Source organism: Alexandromys fortis, unplaced genomic scaffold (genome assembly GCF_014885135.2).
Source record: "Alexandromys fortis isolate MF-2015 unplaced genomic scaffold, M_Fortis_MF-2015_v1.1 scaffold_56, whole genome shotgun sequence".
Taxonomy (NCBI): domain Eukaryota; kingdom Metazoa; phylum Chordata; class Mammalia; order Rodentia; family Cricetidae; genus Alexandromys; species Alexandromys fortis.
In genome coordinates, this window is record NW_026067935.1 from 9,348,665 (window position 1) to 9,365,604 (window position 16,940).

The 16,940-nt window shown below is 46.8% G+C and overlaps 1 protein-coding gene across 5 annotated transcripts in view; it reads left to right on the top strand.

The window, feature by feature from the left end:
- Positions 1-16,940, top strand: part of Igf2bp2 (insulin like growth factor 2 mRNA binding protein 2) — a 111,912-nt gene that overhangs the window by 62,551 nt on the left and 32,421 nt on the right. For all 5 annotated transcript variants that reach the window (XM_050146553.1, XM_050146551.1, XM_050146556.1 and 2 more), the window contains 2 exons: positions 15,163-15,211; positions 16,694-16,745. In XM_050146553.1, the coding sequence (XP_050002510.1) occupies positions 15,163-15,211; positions 16,694-16,745 (101 nt within the window). The remainder of the gene's footprint in view (positions 1-15,162; positions 15,212-16,693; positions 16,746-16,940) is intronic.

Here is a 16,940-nt window from a genome sequence, read left to right on the forward strand (position 1 = left end):
CCCTTCAGTCTTTCTGAGGACTGGGCTGCTCTGACCTGCAGAACTGCCTGTCTGCTGGCTCTGCTTGTCTGTGGCTTAGCCATTTACTGTTCTGCGTTTGAGGCTCCATGCACCAGTCCCACCCAGCTGTCAGATGCTATGTCTGCCCACTACAAAGAAGCAGGTAACCAGCAGGAAAGAGGCCACCGCCTCCTCTGCCTTGCTGTTCTTAGAATGCTCCTCATTCCTGGGATTCACTTTTATTGTTTCTCCAGTCGGAGTGTCTCCACTTCTCCTTCTCCTCGACATCACTCTGAGTGAGATTTAGAGAGCTTTATGGTTGTTAATGAATCTCTTCCACAACTTCCCTCGAGCAGCCTCTTGATCTAAAAATGTTCTACTGACATAAATGGAATCCAGCCAGCCTGATCAGCCTGATTTCTTGCGCAGTTTCCAGGTCTTAACCCTGCCTTGGATTTTGTCTTGTAGTATATAGCATCTTTCCTCCAATGATATTGTCTACTACCCAGGAATGTTGTGGAGTTCAGCTCACCCTAGAATTTTTCTAAAATGTGAAGGATGGGGAACGCAGATAGCTGTCTGGGAACCTAGTGTGTATCTGGGAGACAGATGAGTGCAGGTGTCTGCGTGCACCTCATAGTCTTAGAATGTACATCTTGTCATCTCGGTGCTTCAGTCCACGTGCCCGATTGCACTTTCAGTCAGTGGCTGTTTCTCCTCTAATCTTGGGTCTCTTCTTCACCTCCTCCTTTCTCCTCTCCTTTGTAGTTGTTTGGATCAATATTAATCACTCTGTCTCTTTGGTGGAGCAATTCTAGTCCCTCTCACTTGCGGATCCATTGATAGTAGGCACCTGGAGGCCAAGAGTTTTGTTAGTATGGTCTCATTCATTCCTAAGTATAGTCTCATTCATTTCTAAGTATGGTCTCATTCGTTTCTTAGTATAGTCTCATCCATTTCTAAGTATGGCTTCATTCATTTCCAAGGTTCCAGCCAAAATCATTAGTTAGCTTCCTCGTGAATGTCTAAGTTCTTGCTGGGTACTTCAGAGATTGTGTAGACATCATGTATGCCTAATATATTTGGGACTCTGTGATAAGTTACTCCAACAAATGTGACAAAGGATAAAGGGTGTATTCTCACAGTTGAAGGCTAGATTCCACTGTGGTGGGACGCCGTGTTTGAAGTAGCTGGCAACCTTGCATCTACAGTCAAGAAGTAGAAGGTAGTGAATGTGTGTCACTGCTTGGTACCCTTCTCCATTTTTATACAGTCCAGAGGGCCCTGACCAGAAAATGCATCAATCAAGACATATTTCCACTTGTGGTATCTCTTGTTACATAGCAAGCTCAAACCAGGTGGTATAAAATAGAACCCGTGTATTTACAGATTCTGTGGGTCAAGAATGGAAAGGGTGTAGCCAGGCCTGTTTTGTTCCTGTCCTGTGTCTGGGCCCTCTACTGGGAAGACTCAGTGGTCAAGGTAATTGGATTGAGAAGTAAGAGACTCATTTCTCAGTGGTTATGAGCCTGGCTGGATTTCAGAAGATCTCAGTGGGACAGAGTCATAAGGGAGGGTTTTTTTTTTTTTTAAATGAAAGTCATCTTTAGGAAATTTTGTCTGCCACAGAATCCAGACTAATTTGAGAGCTTCAATGCAGTCTGGTTCGTCTTCTTTTTAGCTAGACTACAGAGCATTCGTGTGCCAGAGATCACGTTGGCACGTCACAGGCTTTCTCATCCAACCTGGCAGTTCTGAGACCAGAGTTGAGTCGGTGAGGTCAGACGGTTCCCCCAAGGTCAGCTAAATGTCTGGGTAGATGGGCTTTGAACTGGAACTTTTGGCTTTTCTACATCTGTACTGTGGAGACAGAGGACAGAGGCATATGACAATTACAAGACTTAATTAACAATGACATCTCCCTTTTACTTGAGCTGTTTGAAGTTAAAACCTGAGCCTTGACGACCCTAATAAGCCAGGTTCAGCCACTCACCTTTATTTTTTTTTATTTTTTTATTTTTTATTTTTTATTTTTTGTTTTTTTTTTCAAGACAGGGTTTCTCTGTAACTTTGGTGCCTGTCCTGGAACTAGCTCTTGTAGACCAGGCTGGTCTCGAACGAACTCACAGAGATCCTCCCGAGTGCTGGGATTTAAGGCGTGCGCCACCACCGCCTGGCTAGCCACCCACCTTTACAGGGTAATTAAACAAGTAGTAGTGGAAAGAAACAAAAACATTATTCAGTGTGGACCACTGAGAAAGAAGGGGTTAAAGATGTCCAGCAGCTTGTCTCCCTGCGCCAAGTCCATTCTCCGACTCCTAACTTAGGTTGAAGGCTATGTAGTTAAGCAGTCTTGGCCAAGGTGGGCTGCCCATTATTGTCTGGGCTCTAATTTCTCCTACAAGGTGGCCTCACAGATGTCGGAACCACGTGAGATCTTTAGGTAGTGGAGGGAAGGGGACAAGAGGACAAGCCATTCCTATAACTGGCACCAGATTTCAATTGCCTCCTCCCAGTGTGAGACTCCTGTGGGGGACATTCCAGTTTCTTGAGGACCTTTGTTTAACAGTTGAATAGTCAAAGCAGGCAACACAAGTAACTCTGGACTATCCTTGCCCCTTCCGGGCCAGTTACACTGTTTAATCCACTCTTGATGGCTGGTGGATCAGGACACTTTAGTCTGTGGACTACACATGGCCCCAGTGGGCAAGAAAAGCCACCGGGGTGGTCTTAATGCTAGTCTGCCTCCACGTCTGCCTCTGCAGACCTCATCCTGTGTGCTTTGCTTGTGAGTTGTTGGGTGGGGCTGGGAGAGATCTCCCCCCTGTGAGCTCTCTCCTGTCCCCTCCTACCTGGCTCTTCGTGCTCCTCGGACTCTTGATGCTAGCATGTGTTTGTTTGACCTTAGTTCATTGCAGCCTTGCTTAACATCGCAGTGTGCTTTCTCTGTGTACTTTGGCTTCTCAATGATTTGGGACTTTCCTGAGTTTGCCCATATTCAACCTGCTGCTACCTGGTTGGGATCATCAATCTTGCTTATGCTGTTTTCTCTGCAGGATGAATGTCCTTTGCTCTTCTTTCTACTGGAGGTCTGTTCTTTCTGCAGGATTAAGCTTAGTTCCTGCACGCCTCCTTGCCTCTTAGTCCTGTCCATTGTCCTCCAATGGCTTCACCTTATTCTTTATTCTGTATGCATTCTTTGGTCTGGTTATGTGGAACTCTCACTAGTCTGGAAACTCCAGCAGGGAAGAAGCTGAATGTCACTCTTCCATAACCCTTAGTGCCTCTTTATAACTGAGGGTAGGGGCTGCATCCTTCCAGGGGGTGTGTACAGCATCTAGTATACGCCAGTGCCTGTCTGGGGCAGACACTGCCACAGAGATATTGGGGCGGAAGGAAGGTACAGAGATGCTGGTGTAAGATCATAGAGAGTCTTGGTCTGAACACTTTTATTGTTGTGTATGAAGTGAAGATATTGATGTTTTGGAATACAAAACCATCTTCATCATATCAGCTGTGCAAGTGACACCCCCTCCAGATCAGGACTGGTGGCTGCTGATATTTCTTTATAGCGGAGTTCTGAAGAGGGTCGTTGGACTCTCAGCTGAGTCTGCCATCCTGCAGCACCTCCCAGCTGTTTGTATACAGTTTTGCCCTGATTTCTGGTGTTCTTAGGAGGTGTCAGAGCATGTAGACTGTGGAACCTTGCGGTCATCGTCATGCCTGCTCTGTAAGTAGACTTGATGAGCTCATTGGTTCCTCAAGTTGAACTTCAGAATGGCGCCTTGGTTTTGTTGGTGCCCAATAATGAAGGCTCTTGTTTCCATCCCCCCAGGGAGAGAGTTCTTATAACAGTTACCCTGAGAGTTTTTATAGCCCTATCCTCTAAGAAAATGACTTTTTCTAAGACGTTTGGCTACAGGCTGCCATATAAGCAAGCAGTAAATTCTGAGTATTGAGATTTTAACTCTGGGCTAGGCCTGCAGCTCAGGGACAGGCCTCCTTGCTTACATGCCCAGAGCCAACAATGTAGTAAAAAAATCCAATATGACCCTGCGCCATCATTTCCAAGGGGCAGAAGCTTGTTGAGTGATTGTGATCATCTCATTTGCTGGAATCATAAATCCATCCATAGTTCACAGATATCTCCCCCTGTCTATATAAACCTCAATGGATCCTAATTCATACTCAGCCATCTCTCTCTTTTTTTTTTTTTTTCTTTTCGTTTTTCGAGACAGGGTTTCTCTGTGGCTTTGGAGCCTGTCCTGGAACTAGATCTTGTAGACCAGGCTGGTCTCGAATGCACAGAGATCCGCCTGCCTCTGCCTCCCGAGTGCTGGGATTAAAGGCGTGCGCCACCATCGCCCGGCTATTAGCCATCTGTTGAATTGTATTGTCTTCCTGGGATAAACAGCATCCAACTCGGTCCAGGGACAAAAGTGACATATCCTTCAGGAAGGAGACAAACCCTGTCTGTTAAAATGGAATCTGATCTTAGAAGCGATAGCTTCTATGTTTTAATTGCACTGTGACATACTGTTAACTTGTGTCACTGTGGATGTGTGCATGCATGGAAGAACTGTGTATGTATGTCAATCCATGTGTGTGCTCATTTAATTCCATAGCATGAGGCCAGAGTTCTCTGTTCTGCAGCCCTGATGTAAAGAGACCAAGTCTGCAGTTTTGCTCAGCTGAGTTCAAGTGTTATTTCCTGTGCAGCCTCCACCAGACTCAGTTGTTCCTAATTGGATTGTTCCAGGTTTGATGGGACAGGGCTCTCACTGTAAGCTTCCTGTCTCACCACCTACCATTTCTAAGCTCACTCTAACTCCTCCCCAAAGCAGAGAAGGGCACAGTATTCTCTGAAACCCGACACTGCCCATCCCTAAGGTTTGTTTCACAGCTGGCGGCTAGAGGAACGCAGTGCAGTGTTATTGTGGTTTGCTTCTTTTTGATGAACCCTGGCCGGAGTTCCTGGAAGGCAGAGGCTGTGGTGGTGAGCTCCGCCTGTGTTGTCTCTCTAAGCTGCCTAGCAGAGTCAGCTGGAGGTGACGCATGGGCAACCTTGTTCCCTTGGACCCTCTGCCTCTGAAGCTGGGCTCCAGGGACTGGGCCGTAGGAATCTGGTGCATTTCAGTCAGTGAGGATGGTAGGCTCTCCCAGGTGCAGGCCTGAGACATAAATGTCTGTCCTCCATGTTGTGTTTGCAGGGCTTGCCCTTGGTGACTCCTAGGTTCTCCCTCCCCTTGCTGGTTTGCAGCTATTCCCTGGGAAGCTTTGCTTGTTGTAGCTTTTGTTCTGCAGTTCAAGGTGGACTTCTCTTTCTAGAGATTTTACACATCAGTTTTCTGGGAGACTACTTATAACTGACATTTAATGGGGATTTCTAAAACCCCTCTGAGTTCTGCTGTCTGCCCTCTTTGTTGAGCTATTAAAACTTTAATACAAACAAGATTTAATTGAAATGTTTGGGTTTTTGTGATCTGTTTGTAGCTGAAGCCTCTCGAGGCCCTCACTTTGCGCGCGCGCTCTCTCTCTCTCTCTCTCTCTCTCTCTCTCTCTCTCTCTCTCTCTCTCTCTCTCTCTCTCTCTTGCCTTCTCATTGCATCAGGTTTGTTCTGTAGCCAAGATGCCATAACTGACTTGGAAGCATCTTGTCTGGCTGCGTGCCCCTCTCACCTCACCTCCCTGCCTCACATCCCAGCATCCGTGAAAGGGTAAATGAATCTCACCAGTGTTAAGTCCGGTATTGACTCCTGTGTGTGACTTATACACTACACAGAGACAGAAGGAGCACACCTGTGGTCTACAGTGTCAATTTATTGAATAGCAATAATTTCACAAGGAACAACAGTTCCCTCGGCAGTAGTTTGTCAAGTCGTCCTGTGTTGCTGATAGCCTTGCTGAGGTGAGCAGGGGTTCTCTTACTGCAGTCTTAATTACTGACTTTCACTCTGAGGTCACACACTGCACAGCAGTTACATCTATAGCTACATACGCTGCAAAGGGGCTAAAGAGGCCAGCCGAATTCAAGGGCTTTCACGGAGGCCTGGGAGGCAGAAGCCAATGGGAATGATGAGTCCCTGTGTGTGCTGGGGTGTGCTGCCTCTGCTGTGGAGCAGCCCCAGGGCTGGGTAGAGCTGCAGAAGTGAGGTGTGGGAGAGGCTGGGGAGGCAGAGAGCAGGACCAGGTTCAGGTGAGTGAAGGGGTGGGCAAGTGATGGCAGTTTGAGGGTATCACATCAGCAGTGGGGACTGCCACAAACTGAAGTCGTCACCATCCCAGTGTTAGATGTCCTTCTCTTCCTGGGAGCCAGGTGAGGAGTTGCACCTTTGCCTTATCCTGGCGTTCCTTCAGACCTGCTTTCCTGGTATTTTAATTCACCCATATGCTCACGGTCCCCATTTACTTTAAAAACTTTATAGAGGTGGGTGTGCCCTTCCTTAAGGAGCAGCCACTTGCCAGTATGTGCTGTGTGGCTGTGCCAGGCAGGTGGTGCCATTCAAATGTTTGCATCCGTGCAGAGCCATCCCCTGCTCCAAATGGAGTCAAAGGCCTTTCTCTCAGGATAAGGTGTGGCCTGAAAAACCACTGCTGTTCACAAAATGGCAGGGCAGGGCGCAACCTGATCTCAACAGCGGGTCCTGATGGAGCCTGCTTAGCTGGTGACGTGTTAAGGGGGAGCCCTGGAGGCAGGGTGAATCTGAAGCTGAAATTCTGTGCTGGATCCAGAGCTGTGAGGCCCTGTGGCCGGCCTGCCTTTGTGCACCACTGGTCTTGCCCAACAGCTGCAGGTTGCTTGGTGGGGTGCAGGTGAGTGAGGACCTTGCATCTCCCTCAGAGCCACTGCGGGGGTGGGGAGCTTCTTGACAGAAGCCTGGTCTCTCAGTCACATTTTTATCTGGGAACTTATCCCTAATTAATTTCCCTCAGATTAAATACAGTACATATATAGGAAATTTCGAGGAAGAAAAACCCTAGTTTTAAAAATATAAGCAATTTTTATTCTGTCTTTCCATAGTCTGCTCATCTGTATTAAAGATAGATTCTTCAGGGTTCTTTTTAAAAGGTGAGTTTAAATCCCCACCTTGGTTTTGATGCTAGAAGTCTGGTCATGCCAGGCAAACAGTCTACTTGCTGTTGGAGCTGTGTCCCTGTTCTCAAAAGCAGATTTCTGTGCATTCAACTTGTGTAATGCTGGTGCTAGAAGCTAATTTTAAAAAGAATCAGCATGTTGTGTATTGCCCTTTTGTCGCTGTAACAAACACCCGAGGCAGCTGGTTTTATGGAGATCAAAGGGTTACTTAACAACACAAGTTTGATTTGAGCCTGGACAACTGGGTTCTAGTGAGAGCCTTACATATGAATAGTTTTGAAGGGAGTTGGACCAGTGAGCATGTGATGTTGTTTTGAACAAGGAGTGTAAGAGCTGCCAAAGGAGTCACAAGGAAATGCCTCATGTCCCCAGTGACCCAAGAACCTTCTGCTTTGCCTACTTCCCGAAGTTCCCTTGCCTCCATACAGGTGTGTGCCCCTGCCTCCCACCCTGTGGACAAGACTTCCATCATAAGGGACCCTCAGGGGTCCCCAAACCACAGCACCTTTTGAGATGCCGGAAGATGGTCATGGACCTTCATCCCCTCATATCATTCAACCTCCCACCCTGTGGACGAGACTTTAATCATAAGGGGACTCTCAGGGATTCCCAAACCACAGCATCCTTTGAGAAGCCGGAAGATGGTCATGGACCAGCATCCCCTCATGTCATTCAAAATGTGCTGCTTGTTGGTCCTTTGTCGTCTTGATTACAGACTGCTCTCAAATTTCCTCTGTTGTCAAGGCCAACCTTAGCCGTGGGCTCTTTCTGTCCTCAGGCTCCAGAGAGCTGGCCTTACAGGTGTTTGCCCCTCCTCTCCTTCCCTTCTGAAAAATTACTTTTGTGGATCTCCTCGCATTGTGATAAATAGCCATTAGAATTTTATCCTTCTGGTCTTCCCCAGAGCGCTCCCTTGTGTGGTGATGACAGGGGCAGCGAGCTTAATGCAGGGACAGAGTGTGAGTGTAAGGAGAGCTTCCTCAACGTGCCCATGCCGCAGTGAAGATGCCCTGCTGACATCCAACACTGGCTTTCCCTGGTGCTCTTGGCCTTTACTGGAGTGTGTTACATCATAAGGGTGGTGCACAGGTCCGGGCATTTAAAGATGGTTTGTTTTTTAGCAGAAAAAAAGATATCTAAAAACAAGCTAGGAAAAGATAGGGACTTGGATTGAGCAAACAACTGTAAGCTGTGTCTTAGTGTTTATAAAATGAAGGCTGGTGTTTCACTCCCTAGAGAGTGAAGCTGTCAGAGTAATTTGGCTGTGTTCGCTGTGGCACCCCAGTATACAGGGGTTCAGCCTTTTGATATTGTGACATGATTTCATCTGCAGGTGTCCTGGGCTGCATGCATACAGGCTGGACAACCTTAAGGGACTGGGTTCTAATAGGCAGGTGTTTGTTACATGATTTGGCAACACTTGTAGATAAAACTTAAAGAGCATCCTGGCCTACAAAATCAGTCATTCCAGGCAGTGCGCCCTTACCCTTCTCTGGGAGCTCTCTGGAATGTGTCCCACCTATATTCTCAAACTTGATCTTGCCCCATGAGACATGACACAGTCTGGCAAAACTAAAGCAGGTGATTTTCCACATGTCGCCACCTATGGGGAAGTTTCTGGAATAACCTGTCCAGGAGGAGAGGGTTTGGTGAAAATCTACAGTGAGGTTGGTGTTGAAGGAAAAGCTACGCCTTCATTCCTAAGGCCAGCTGTTCTTCTGTCTAAGGGGACGCATCCTACCCAGGGTCTATTGAAACAAAATACGTCCTTGAAATACAAACGTTTGTTGTTGAATTGGCAATTCCAGTCTGACATTTTAAGAGCAAATATTTAAATATATAAAGGAAAAAAACCCACCACCACCAACAAACCTGTTACTCCCTGAGACTTGGATAAAGTTTATTTATCTGGAAATTTTTGACAATGATAGGCACCTCAGTAGGCGTGGTAAGGCTTCACTCAGAAGCACAGAAGCCATTGATAGAAGTAACAGTCGTAGTTTGTGTGATCTTCCTGTTATAAACGGCGAAGGATATTTTGGGTGTACTTTTGAGATTTTGTTAGTCTGCATCCCATTGAACTACTAGAAGGGTGAGCGAGAGAGTATCAGTGAGCCCACAGAGAAGATGGGGAAACTAAAGCTTTTCCTTTGTTGTAAAAGATGAGTTGAGGAGGAGCGTGATGGGGAATGTTATCCAGAGGGAATTACAGTCAGAGCTTCAGAAGCGTGTTGGGATTGTCCTGTGCCAACGTCCCCTCATCCCAGTCATGTCCTCTCCCTTCCCTCCTTTACTTCCTCTATTTCATAGTCGTCTTGTTCCTTTTGGTCTTTGAGACAGAGTCTCACTGTGTAGCCCAGGCTAGCCTCTACCTCTCTCAGCCTCAAGAGTGCTGGTATTGTAGGAATGCACCACTAGCTCTGGTTTTCTGGTTTCCGGAAGCAAGTTAATGACTCTCCTCTAAGAGTTGAGGTCTTGTATGAGTTATGAGCTAGTTTTGGTTGACCCTTTGTTTTTTATTGAGAAGGGAATAAGTGAAACCTGTGGCCCATGGCAACACTCCTGCCCTGGCCTTCTGGGTGCTGGAATTCCAGGTGGGAATAGCTGTGCCTGTGGAAAAGGCTTTTTTCAAGGCAATGGGGAGGTGCAAGGGTCACAGGATTTGCAGTCTCCAACTATTGTGTTGCTTTGTTCCCACCTCCCTCAAGGTCACATGCTGAAATCCTCAGCCCCAAGGTAATGGTTCAGAGTGACGCCCTTGCAATTCTCTCCCTCTTATCCCTTTGGCTCCACTACTCAACCACCAGCGAAGAATCCTGGCCGAAGGCCGGCCCCACCAGCAGTTGTCCTTGGCTGTTTATAAGCCTCCCAGTTCACAGTGTGACACTTCTGCTCACTGGTTTGTTCCATCTGAGCATGGCTTTCAGGAGTTCTGTCTGAGTATACAGGAGGCACGAGTGTCCCCTGCCCGGAGCCTTATAGCTTTATGAACATACCTTTACAGAGTGCCAGGAGTCACTGCGTTCATAACTGCAGTTGTCCCAGACAATGCTTTGCGAGGTATCGCTGCAGTATCTAACTTAACTTTATCTACCCCTTACCTATCATTTTATGATTCATCCATGCCTATGCTACTGCTCACCAAAAGCGTAATTGATGTAGGTATAGGGTGGGACTTGGCTCTCACCACACATTTTTCTGCCTCCCATAATAGGTCAATTGATCCCAGGCGTTCTAAAGAGACTTCTCTAAACTAAGGAGCTCGAAGCAGGTAAAACTGCATCAAACATGCTGAGTCTATGAGGTGTGTAGAACCTGCCTGTGTGACTGGAACAGGCGAGCTCTCCTGAGCCTTTGGAGTCAGTCGGTACACCCGCCCTTCTGTGCAGACAGTAGGTTTCCAAAGTGCTCTAATGCCCCCGCAAGATGAGGACCCCATGGCATCTGTTGGATTGCTGCGTTGCTATAGAAACAAGGGGGACCTAGTTAGGTAGAATTCCTCATTGAATTCTATCCACAGGATGCTCTTGGCTTCCTCTGCTTCCCCTCATGCCTGCAGTTTCCCTGGGGATCCTTAAGCCTAGTTTTAAAAAGGAACCAGGGACGCAACTAGCTGGGTACCTACAAATCACATTAACTCATTCTTGCCTTAAACCTCTAGCCCAGCATGGTCAAAGCTTGTAACAAATTCTATCATGACAAAATAATTTTGCCAGTTCTTGATATTTGTAACAGACATCTATTTCATCTGAAGTCCAGTAGTTGCAGCCTGAATTGCTTTAGGGATCTAAGAGTACAGAAATTATGGCTCTCGTAGAGAATGCCCTGAGGCATCGAGTGCTAGAAGATAGGTTTGGGTCAGGTCTGTTTAGTTTTGAAACGGTTTACAAGGGGAAACCCACAGAGGTACTGCCACCAGTTAGACTGCAGCATCTGCCATTGGAGGGCTCCAGGGCTGCACTCTCTGTCCTGGCCCTGTGGAATTGGCGCTCTTACCCTTTCCTACTGCAGAAAACTTACTTTGAGTGTTAAGTTCTGCGTTTTAAAGCCATAGGGAAAGTGCCTGTGTACTTTTATTAAGGGCACCTGTACCTTTGCAAATGTCAGTTAAAATGCAAGGGGAAAAACCCCACAGGTCCTGCTGCTGGCTTCATTCTTGCGCTCAGAGTGAAGACGCAGGTGAGATGATCAGCTGTCCGACCTAAGCTACAGGTGTAGCGGTGCGAGGGAAGGCCTAGTCAGTGACGTGTTTGCTTTCGGAGCCATAAGACCTGAGTTTGAGCTTGCATGAGACAGCCGGGTATAGCGGTGTGCACATCCCTCACTCTGCGGGAGAAAGACTAGTGGCTGGATCCCCGCGGCTTGCTGGCCCTAGCCCAGCCTGCTTGGTGAGCTCTTGACCAGAGAGATCCTGTCTCAAAAACAAGATGGACGGCATTCCTGAAGAGCACCAAGGTTGTCCTCTGGCCTTCATGTACACACATGTATATGCATGTGTATCCATATACATCTGTAGACATATACACACGCCAACAATAGTAAACTGTAGGTGTGTGGTGGTGGTTTGAGAAGAACGGCCCCCCAGACTCATATATTTAAATGCTTAGTCACCATGGAGTGGCAGTATTTGGAAGGATTGTAAGAATTAGGAGGTGTGGCTTTGTTGGAGGAAGTGTTTCACTGGAGGAGGGTTTTGAGGTTTCGAAAGCCCACACCGGGCGGATCTCTGTGAGTTCGAGGCCAGCCTGGTCTGCAAGAGCTAGTTCCGGGACAGGAACCAAAAGCTACGGAGAAACCCTGTCTCGAAAATCCAAAAAAAGGAAAAAAGAAAAAAGAAAAAAAGCCCACACCGGGCCCAGTTTCTCTCACCCTGCTGCCTGTGGGTTAAGATGTCGAAATCTCAGCCCCTCCTAGCACCATGTCTGCCTGCAGACTGCTTGCTTCCAGCCATGATGATAAAGGACTAAACCTCTGAAACTATAAGCCAGCCCCAATTAAATGCTTTCCTTTATAAGAGTTGCCATGGTTGTTGGCTGGAGAGATGGTTCAGGGATTAAGAGCACTGATTGCTCTTCCAAAGGACCTGGGTTTAATTCCAGGTACCTACATGGTGGCTCACAGCTGTCTGTAACTCCGGCTCTATAGGACCTGAGACTACAACATGCTGAGGCCAGTGGAGAGCTCAGCCCAGATACAGCCCATTTAAGACTTGGGGAATGTTGCCGAGAAGAGGGTGGGAAGGTTGTAAGAGCCAGAAGGCAGAGACGTGGGCTGCAGAATGGCCATGGCAATAGTACAAATAGAGGGAGCAGTTAACCGTGTTGTTGGGAGCCCGTTCAAAGGAAGCAGGGGTACTCAATATGTGTCTGTGCTTTAGTTAGAAGGTACCTGGAGCCGAGTGAAATGCACCGGGGAAAAGGGAGGCCAGGGTAGAGATGGCCAGGAAAGCTCTGTAGCAGCCACGTGACAATGCAGGTGAGAGTGGCTGCCGTTGTCGTGGTCAAAGGCGCTTGCTTGCTTTAAAAACAAGCAGCAACCCAGACAATCCAGGACGTTATTCTCTTGTATTTTTTAAGGGACAAAGATTTATTTCCTTAGTAGCATGGAGGTACACATGTATAATCCTAACCTTCAAGAGGCTCAGAAAAAAGAGAGTCATAAGTTCAGGGCCATGTAGTGAAACCCTGTCTCAAAAATAACAAACCAAGAAGGGAGGGGGTTTTCTTATAACCAGTTGCCTTGCTAAATTGTAAGTTTAGCTTTCAAAGCAAGGCCCACTTGCATGAATGGTGGTGGTTTGAAAAAAATGCCCCCCAAAGGGAGTGGCACTATTAGGAGTGTGGCTTTGCTGGGGTGGGTGTGGCCTTGTTGGGGAAGTGTGTCACTGTGGAGGCGGGCTTTGAGGTCTCATATGTGCTCAAGCCACGCCTACTGAGACAGTCTACTTCCTGTTTCCTGCACATCAACAAGGAACAGCTCCTCCAGCACCATGTCTTCCTGCATATCCTGTCATGATGATAATGGACTAAGTCTCTGAACTGTAAGCCTCCACCTCAGTGAAATGTTTTCCTTTATAAGAGCTTCTGTGGTCATGGTGTCTCCTCACAGCAATAGAAACCCTAAGTAAGACAGTGACTTAAAGGAAGAAAAGTGCGTATGTCTCCAGTGTTTGAGCCGAACATGGGGTCACTCATCCAAAACTCTGACCTGGCTCCTCATTGGAGCGTTCCTGTAGGTCAGGAGGGCCCCGTGCTGAGCAGCCAGTCACGGGGGACTCTTGGAGTCCTGAGGTTCCAAGTGTTTGACTCATGTTAGAAGTCCACAAAGAGCCTGTCCTAAAAGGAATCACCATGATGGGGTTCAGCGCCCACAGAGAGACAACCATAGTGAAAAAGCAGAATGAACAGAGTTGCTAGAGAGGCCAGAGGATGCCCGCAGAATGTCTGCCTACACAGCTAGAAAGCTCAGATTCAGGGAGAAGCTTGCTTATCAAAGACTTAGCAGTTAATATTCATATGTAAGCAAATGCATAATCATATTTGTCTTTAGGATCTGGGTTCTATCAAGATGATTTTACCTGTAACTGTCATGATTTTGGTTTAACAGTTGAGTAGTATTCCGTTGTGTGTATGGACCACATTTTCTTTACCCAGTCATCTGTTGATGAACATCTAGGCTGATTCCAGCATCTAGCTGGTATGAATATGGCTGAGAATGTGTCTGTAGTAGGATGTAGACTCCTTTGGGTGTGTGCCCAAGAGTGTTAAAGCTAGACCTTGAGGTAGATCTATTCCCAACTCCCTAAAGAATTGCCACACTGTACAAGTTTACATTCCCACCAATCCTCATAACCACAGAGGTTAGGTGTTGAGTGTAGGACTGGTGGAGAAGAAGGGCTCTCCCCAGGGAAGAAAATACAGTAGACAGTTGTGGGTGGGTGGGAAGGGGCTTGGGAGGCATGGGTTGGAGTAAATTTTAATGTTTACGTTAAAAAAACAGAGAGCTAGATGGCACACACCTTTAATTCCAGCACTCCAGAGGTAGGTGGATATCTGTGAGTTCAAAGCCAACCTGGCCTACAGAGTGAATTCCAGGACAGCCAGGGCTACACAGAGAGACCCCCCTCTCAACAAAACAGAAGAAGATACCTAAATCATTTAGAGCCATCAAACTATCAGGGTGTCTTAAGAAAGGCCTCTAGGGCTGGAGAGATGGCTCAGCGGTTAAGAGCATTGCCTGCTCTTCCAAAGGTCCTGAGTTCAATTCCCAGCAACCACATGGTGGCTCACAACCATCTGTAATGAGGTCTGGTGCCCTCTACTGGACAGAATATTGTATACATAATAAATAAATATTAAAAAAAAGAAAGACCTCTAAATTAAAAAAAAAAAAGTGAGATGTTTAAATACTCATGATAAGGAAAGTGGCTGGGTGAAATGAATGCCGGGACAATCGTGGGGTAGACAGCAGATGCGGAAGCTTTCTAAGCTAGGAAGATGGTCAGTGTGTTACTGGGGTGGGGGAGCAAGGTGCTGAGAGAGTGCGGTGCCTCTGTAAGAGATGAGGATACACAGACAAGTGTGTGAGGGTCAGGGGGTGGAAGGTTTTTGTGTTATTTTGAGTTACAAATCAATTACCTTCTGGAAATAAATTTTGAAATGAAATTTGACATGAAACAAGATCTGATTTTCTTTAGGCCTGGAGTATTTGTGACCTTACCCTGTGTGTTTGAGTCTTGGAATAGGATCAGTTGCAAGCATGTGTATTTTGATAGAATAACTGTAGAAACAATACATAGTAGTTTATCTTCTGACTACTTTAGTAGGAAACATAAATCTTCACTTAAATTGTAATTTATTTAACTTGTTACAGTTTCTGGATTCTTTTTTCCCTCCCGAGGTAATTGGAAACCTTAAAACAGGGAGCCTACTGTAGGAATGTTCTGTGGATGGTTTAGTAAATGCAGTTGCACAGTGAACTTGATTTATGATCTTATGTGTGGCTTTGTTATTTGCTGGAGTTGGAGTGTACAGAGAAAATGTTCTGGACTGCTCTTGTCTTTACAGGAGCAGAAAAATCCAAATTCGAAACATCCCGCCTCACCTGCAGTGGGAGGTAAGCCGGGGCACCCAGACACCTTCTTAGTTTAGCTTCCTTTACTTTAGGAATTAGAGGCCATAAGACTCGTCCCCAGAGCCTCTGGGTCCTGTCCTTCCTTTCTAGTGCTGGGGCTCACGACATCAGTTAGGGGTTGTGTTTGTCCCTCTCTGATGATGTACACCCTGGCCCCTCACAGTCTTCTCCTGCAGTACCGGGCCCTAAGGACCAGCAGAACAGCCAGGAGACAGTGTGCGCTTTTTGTGATGCTTATCACATGATCTGATGGAAGATTTTTGTTGTCTCACATTCTGATTGGCTGAGGCACTGAGAAACCTATAGAAACAGACATTTCTTTGTTAGAGTAGATTTTGTTTGTTTGTCTTTTGTTTTGAGTTAGCTGCTATGAGTAACCATTACAGATACATCTTCAGAGCACTAAATGGTCTAAGATTGCTGTCTTTATATAAAATGCAGTAGGATGCCAGGAGTGGCCCCACTGTTAAGAACAAACTGCCCTAACCCACAGGAAACCAGACCAGCCTTAAATGAAGCTGTGCTTTATCTTGTCTTTAGAAAAGGAAAGAAGAGAAAGGATGAGGTTGGAGAACTGACTCAGTGCTTAAGCCTGCACTGCCTTTGCCAGGGACCCAAGTTCAATTTCCAGTAGTCATATTGGGTGGCTTATCTATAACCCCAGATCCAATACTTCTGGCCTCTGCAGACACCTGTCACACTCATGTATACACACACACCTGTTACACATACACACGGCGCTCTCTCTCTCTCTCTCTCTCTCTCTCACACACACACACACACACACACACACACACGCGCGCGCGCGCACACACACACACACACACAGCCAGGCATAGTGGTGTGTGTGACTTTAATTCCCATACGTAGGAGGCTGAGGCAGGCAGATCTCTTGAGTTTGAGGCCAGCCTGGTCTACATAGGGATTTCCAGGACAACCAGGTCCTGTCTCAAAAATAAATCTTTAAAAAGAACAAACGTTGTCAAAAGATTTATTTTTTAATGTGTATGTATGTGTGTCTGTGTGCACACATGTGTTCAGAGCACACGAGATCAGGAGAGGTCGTTTGATCCCCTGGAACTGGAGTTCCAGGTGTTTGTGAGGAGCTGCCATGTGGGTGCTGGGAATGCTCGGATCCTCTGCGAGAGCAGTGCATACTCTTTACTGTCATCTCAAATTTGAAGTATACACAATCTATTACGTGAATAAATCAGGGGGGTCTCTGGGGGAGAGCTGAAGGAAGAATTGTTAAATCTCCTGAAGAAAAGTGCGCTGTGTCCTTTGCTCTGCTTTTCATTTCAGCAGCGTAGTTCGGGTCATCGCGCCGGTGTGGCTGTCCAGTTACCAAGACCGCGCAGTTGTGTGGGGCCATCTGATGGTCCAATTCTGCTGTCCTTGTTTCTCTGCGTGTTTCACTGCAGGGGGAAACGAATGTCTTTTTTATGATCTTCTGTTTCTTCACAGGTGCTGGATGGCCTGTTGGCCGAGTGTGGGACAGTGGAGAACGTGGAACAAGGTAATCAGTGGGAGAGTTGAGCACGGGAGTCAGGAAGTTAGTCCACGGGAGAGGACTTTGTTATCTCTTAGGTTGGGGTCATCAGGGAGAAGCAGTAAGTCCCAATGCCTTTGACGTGTGCTTCCTCTGGTGTCTGTACACCTCCCTGTCAGAGGAATCTGTGACTGTCATCTTTATATATCTGTATAGTCCAGT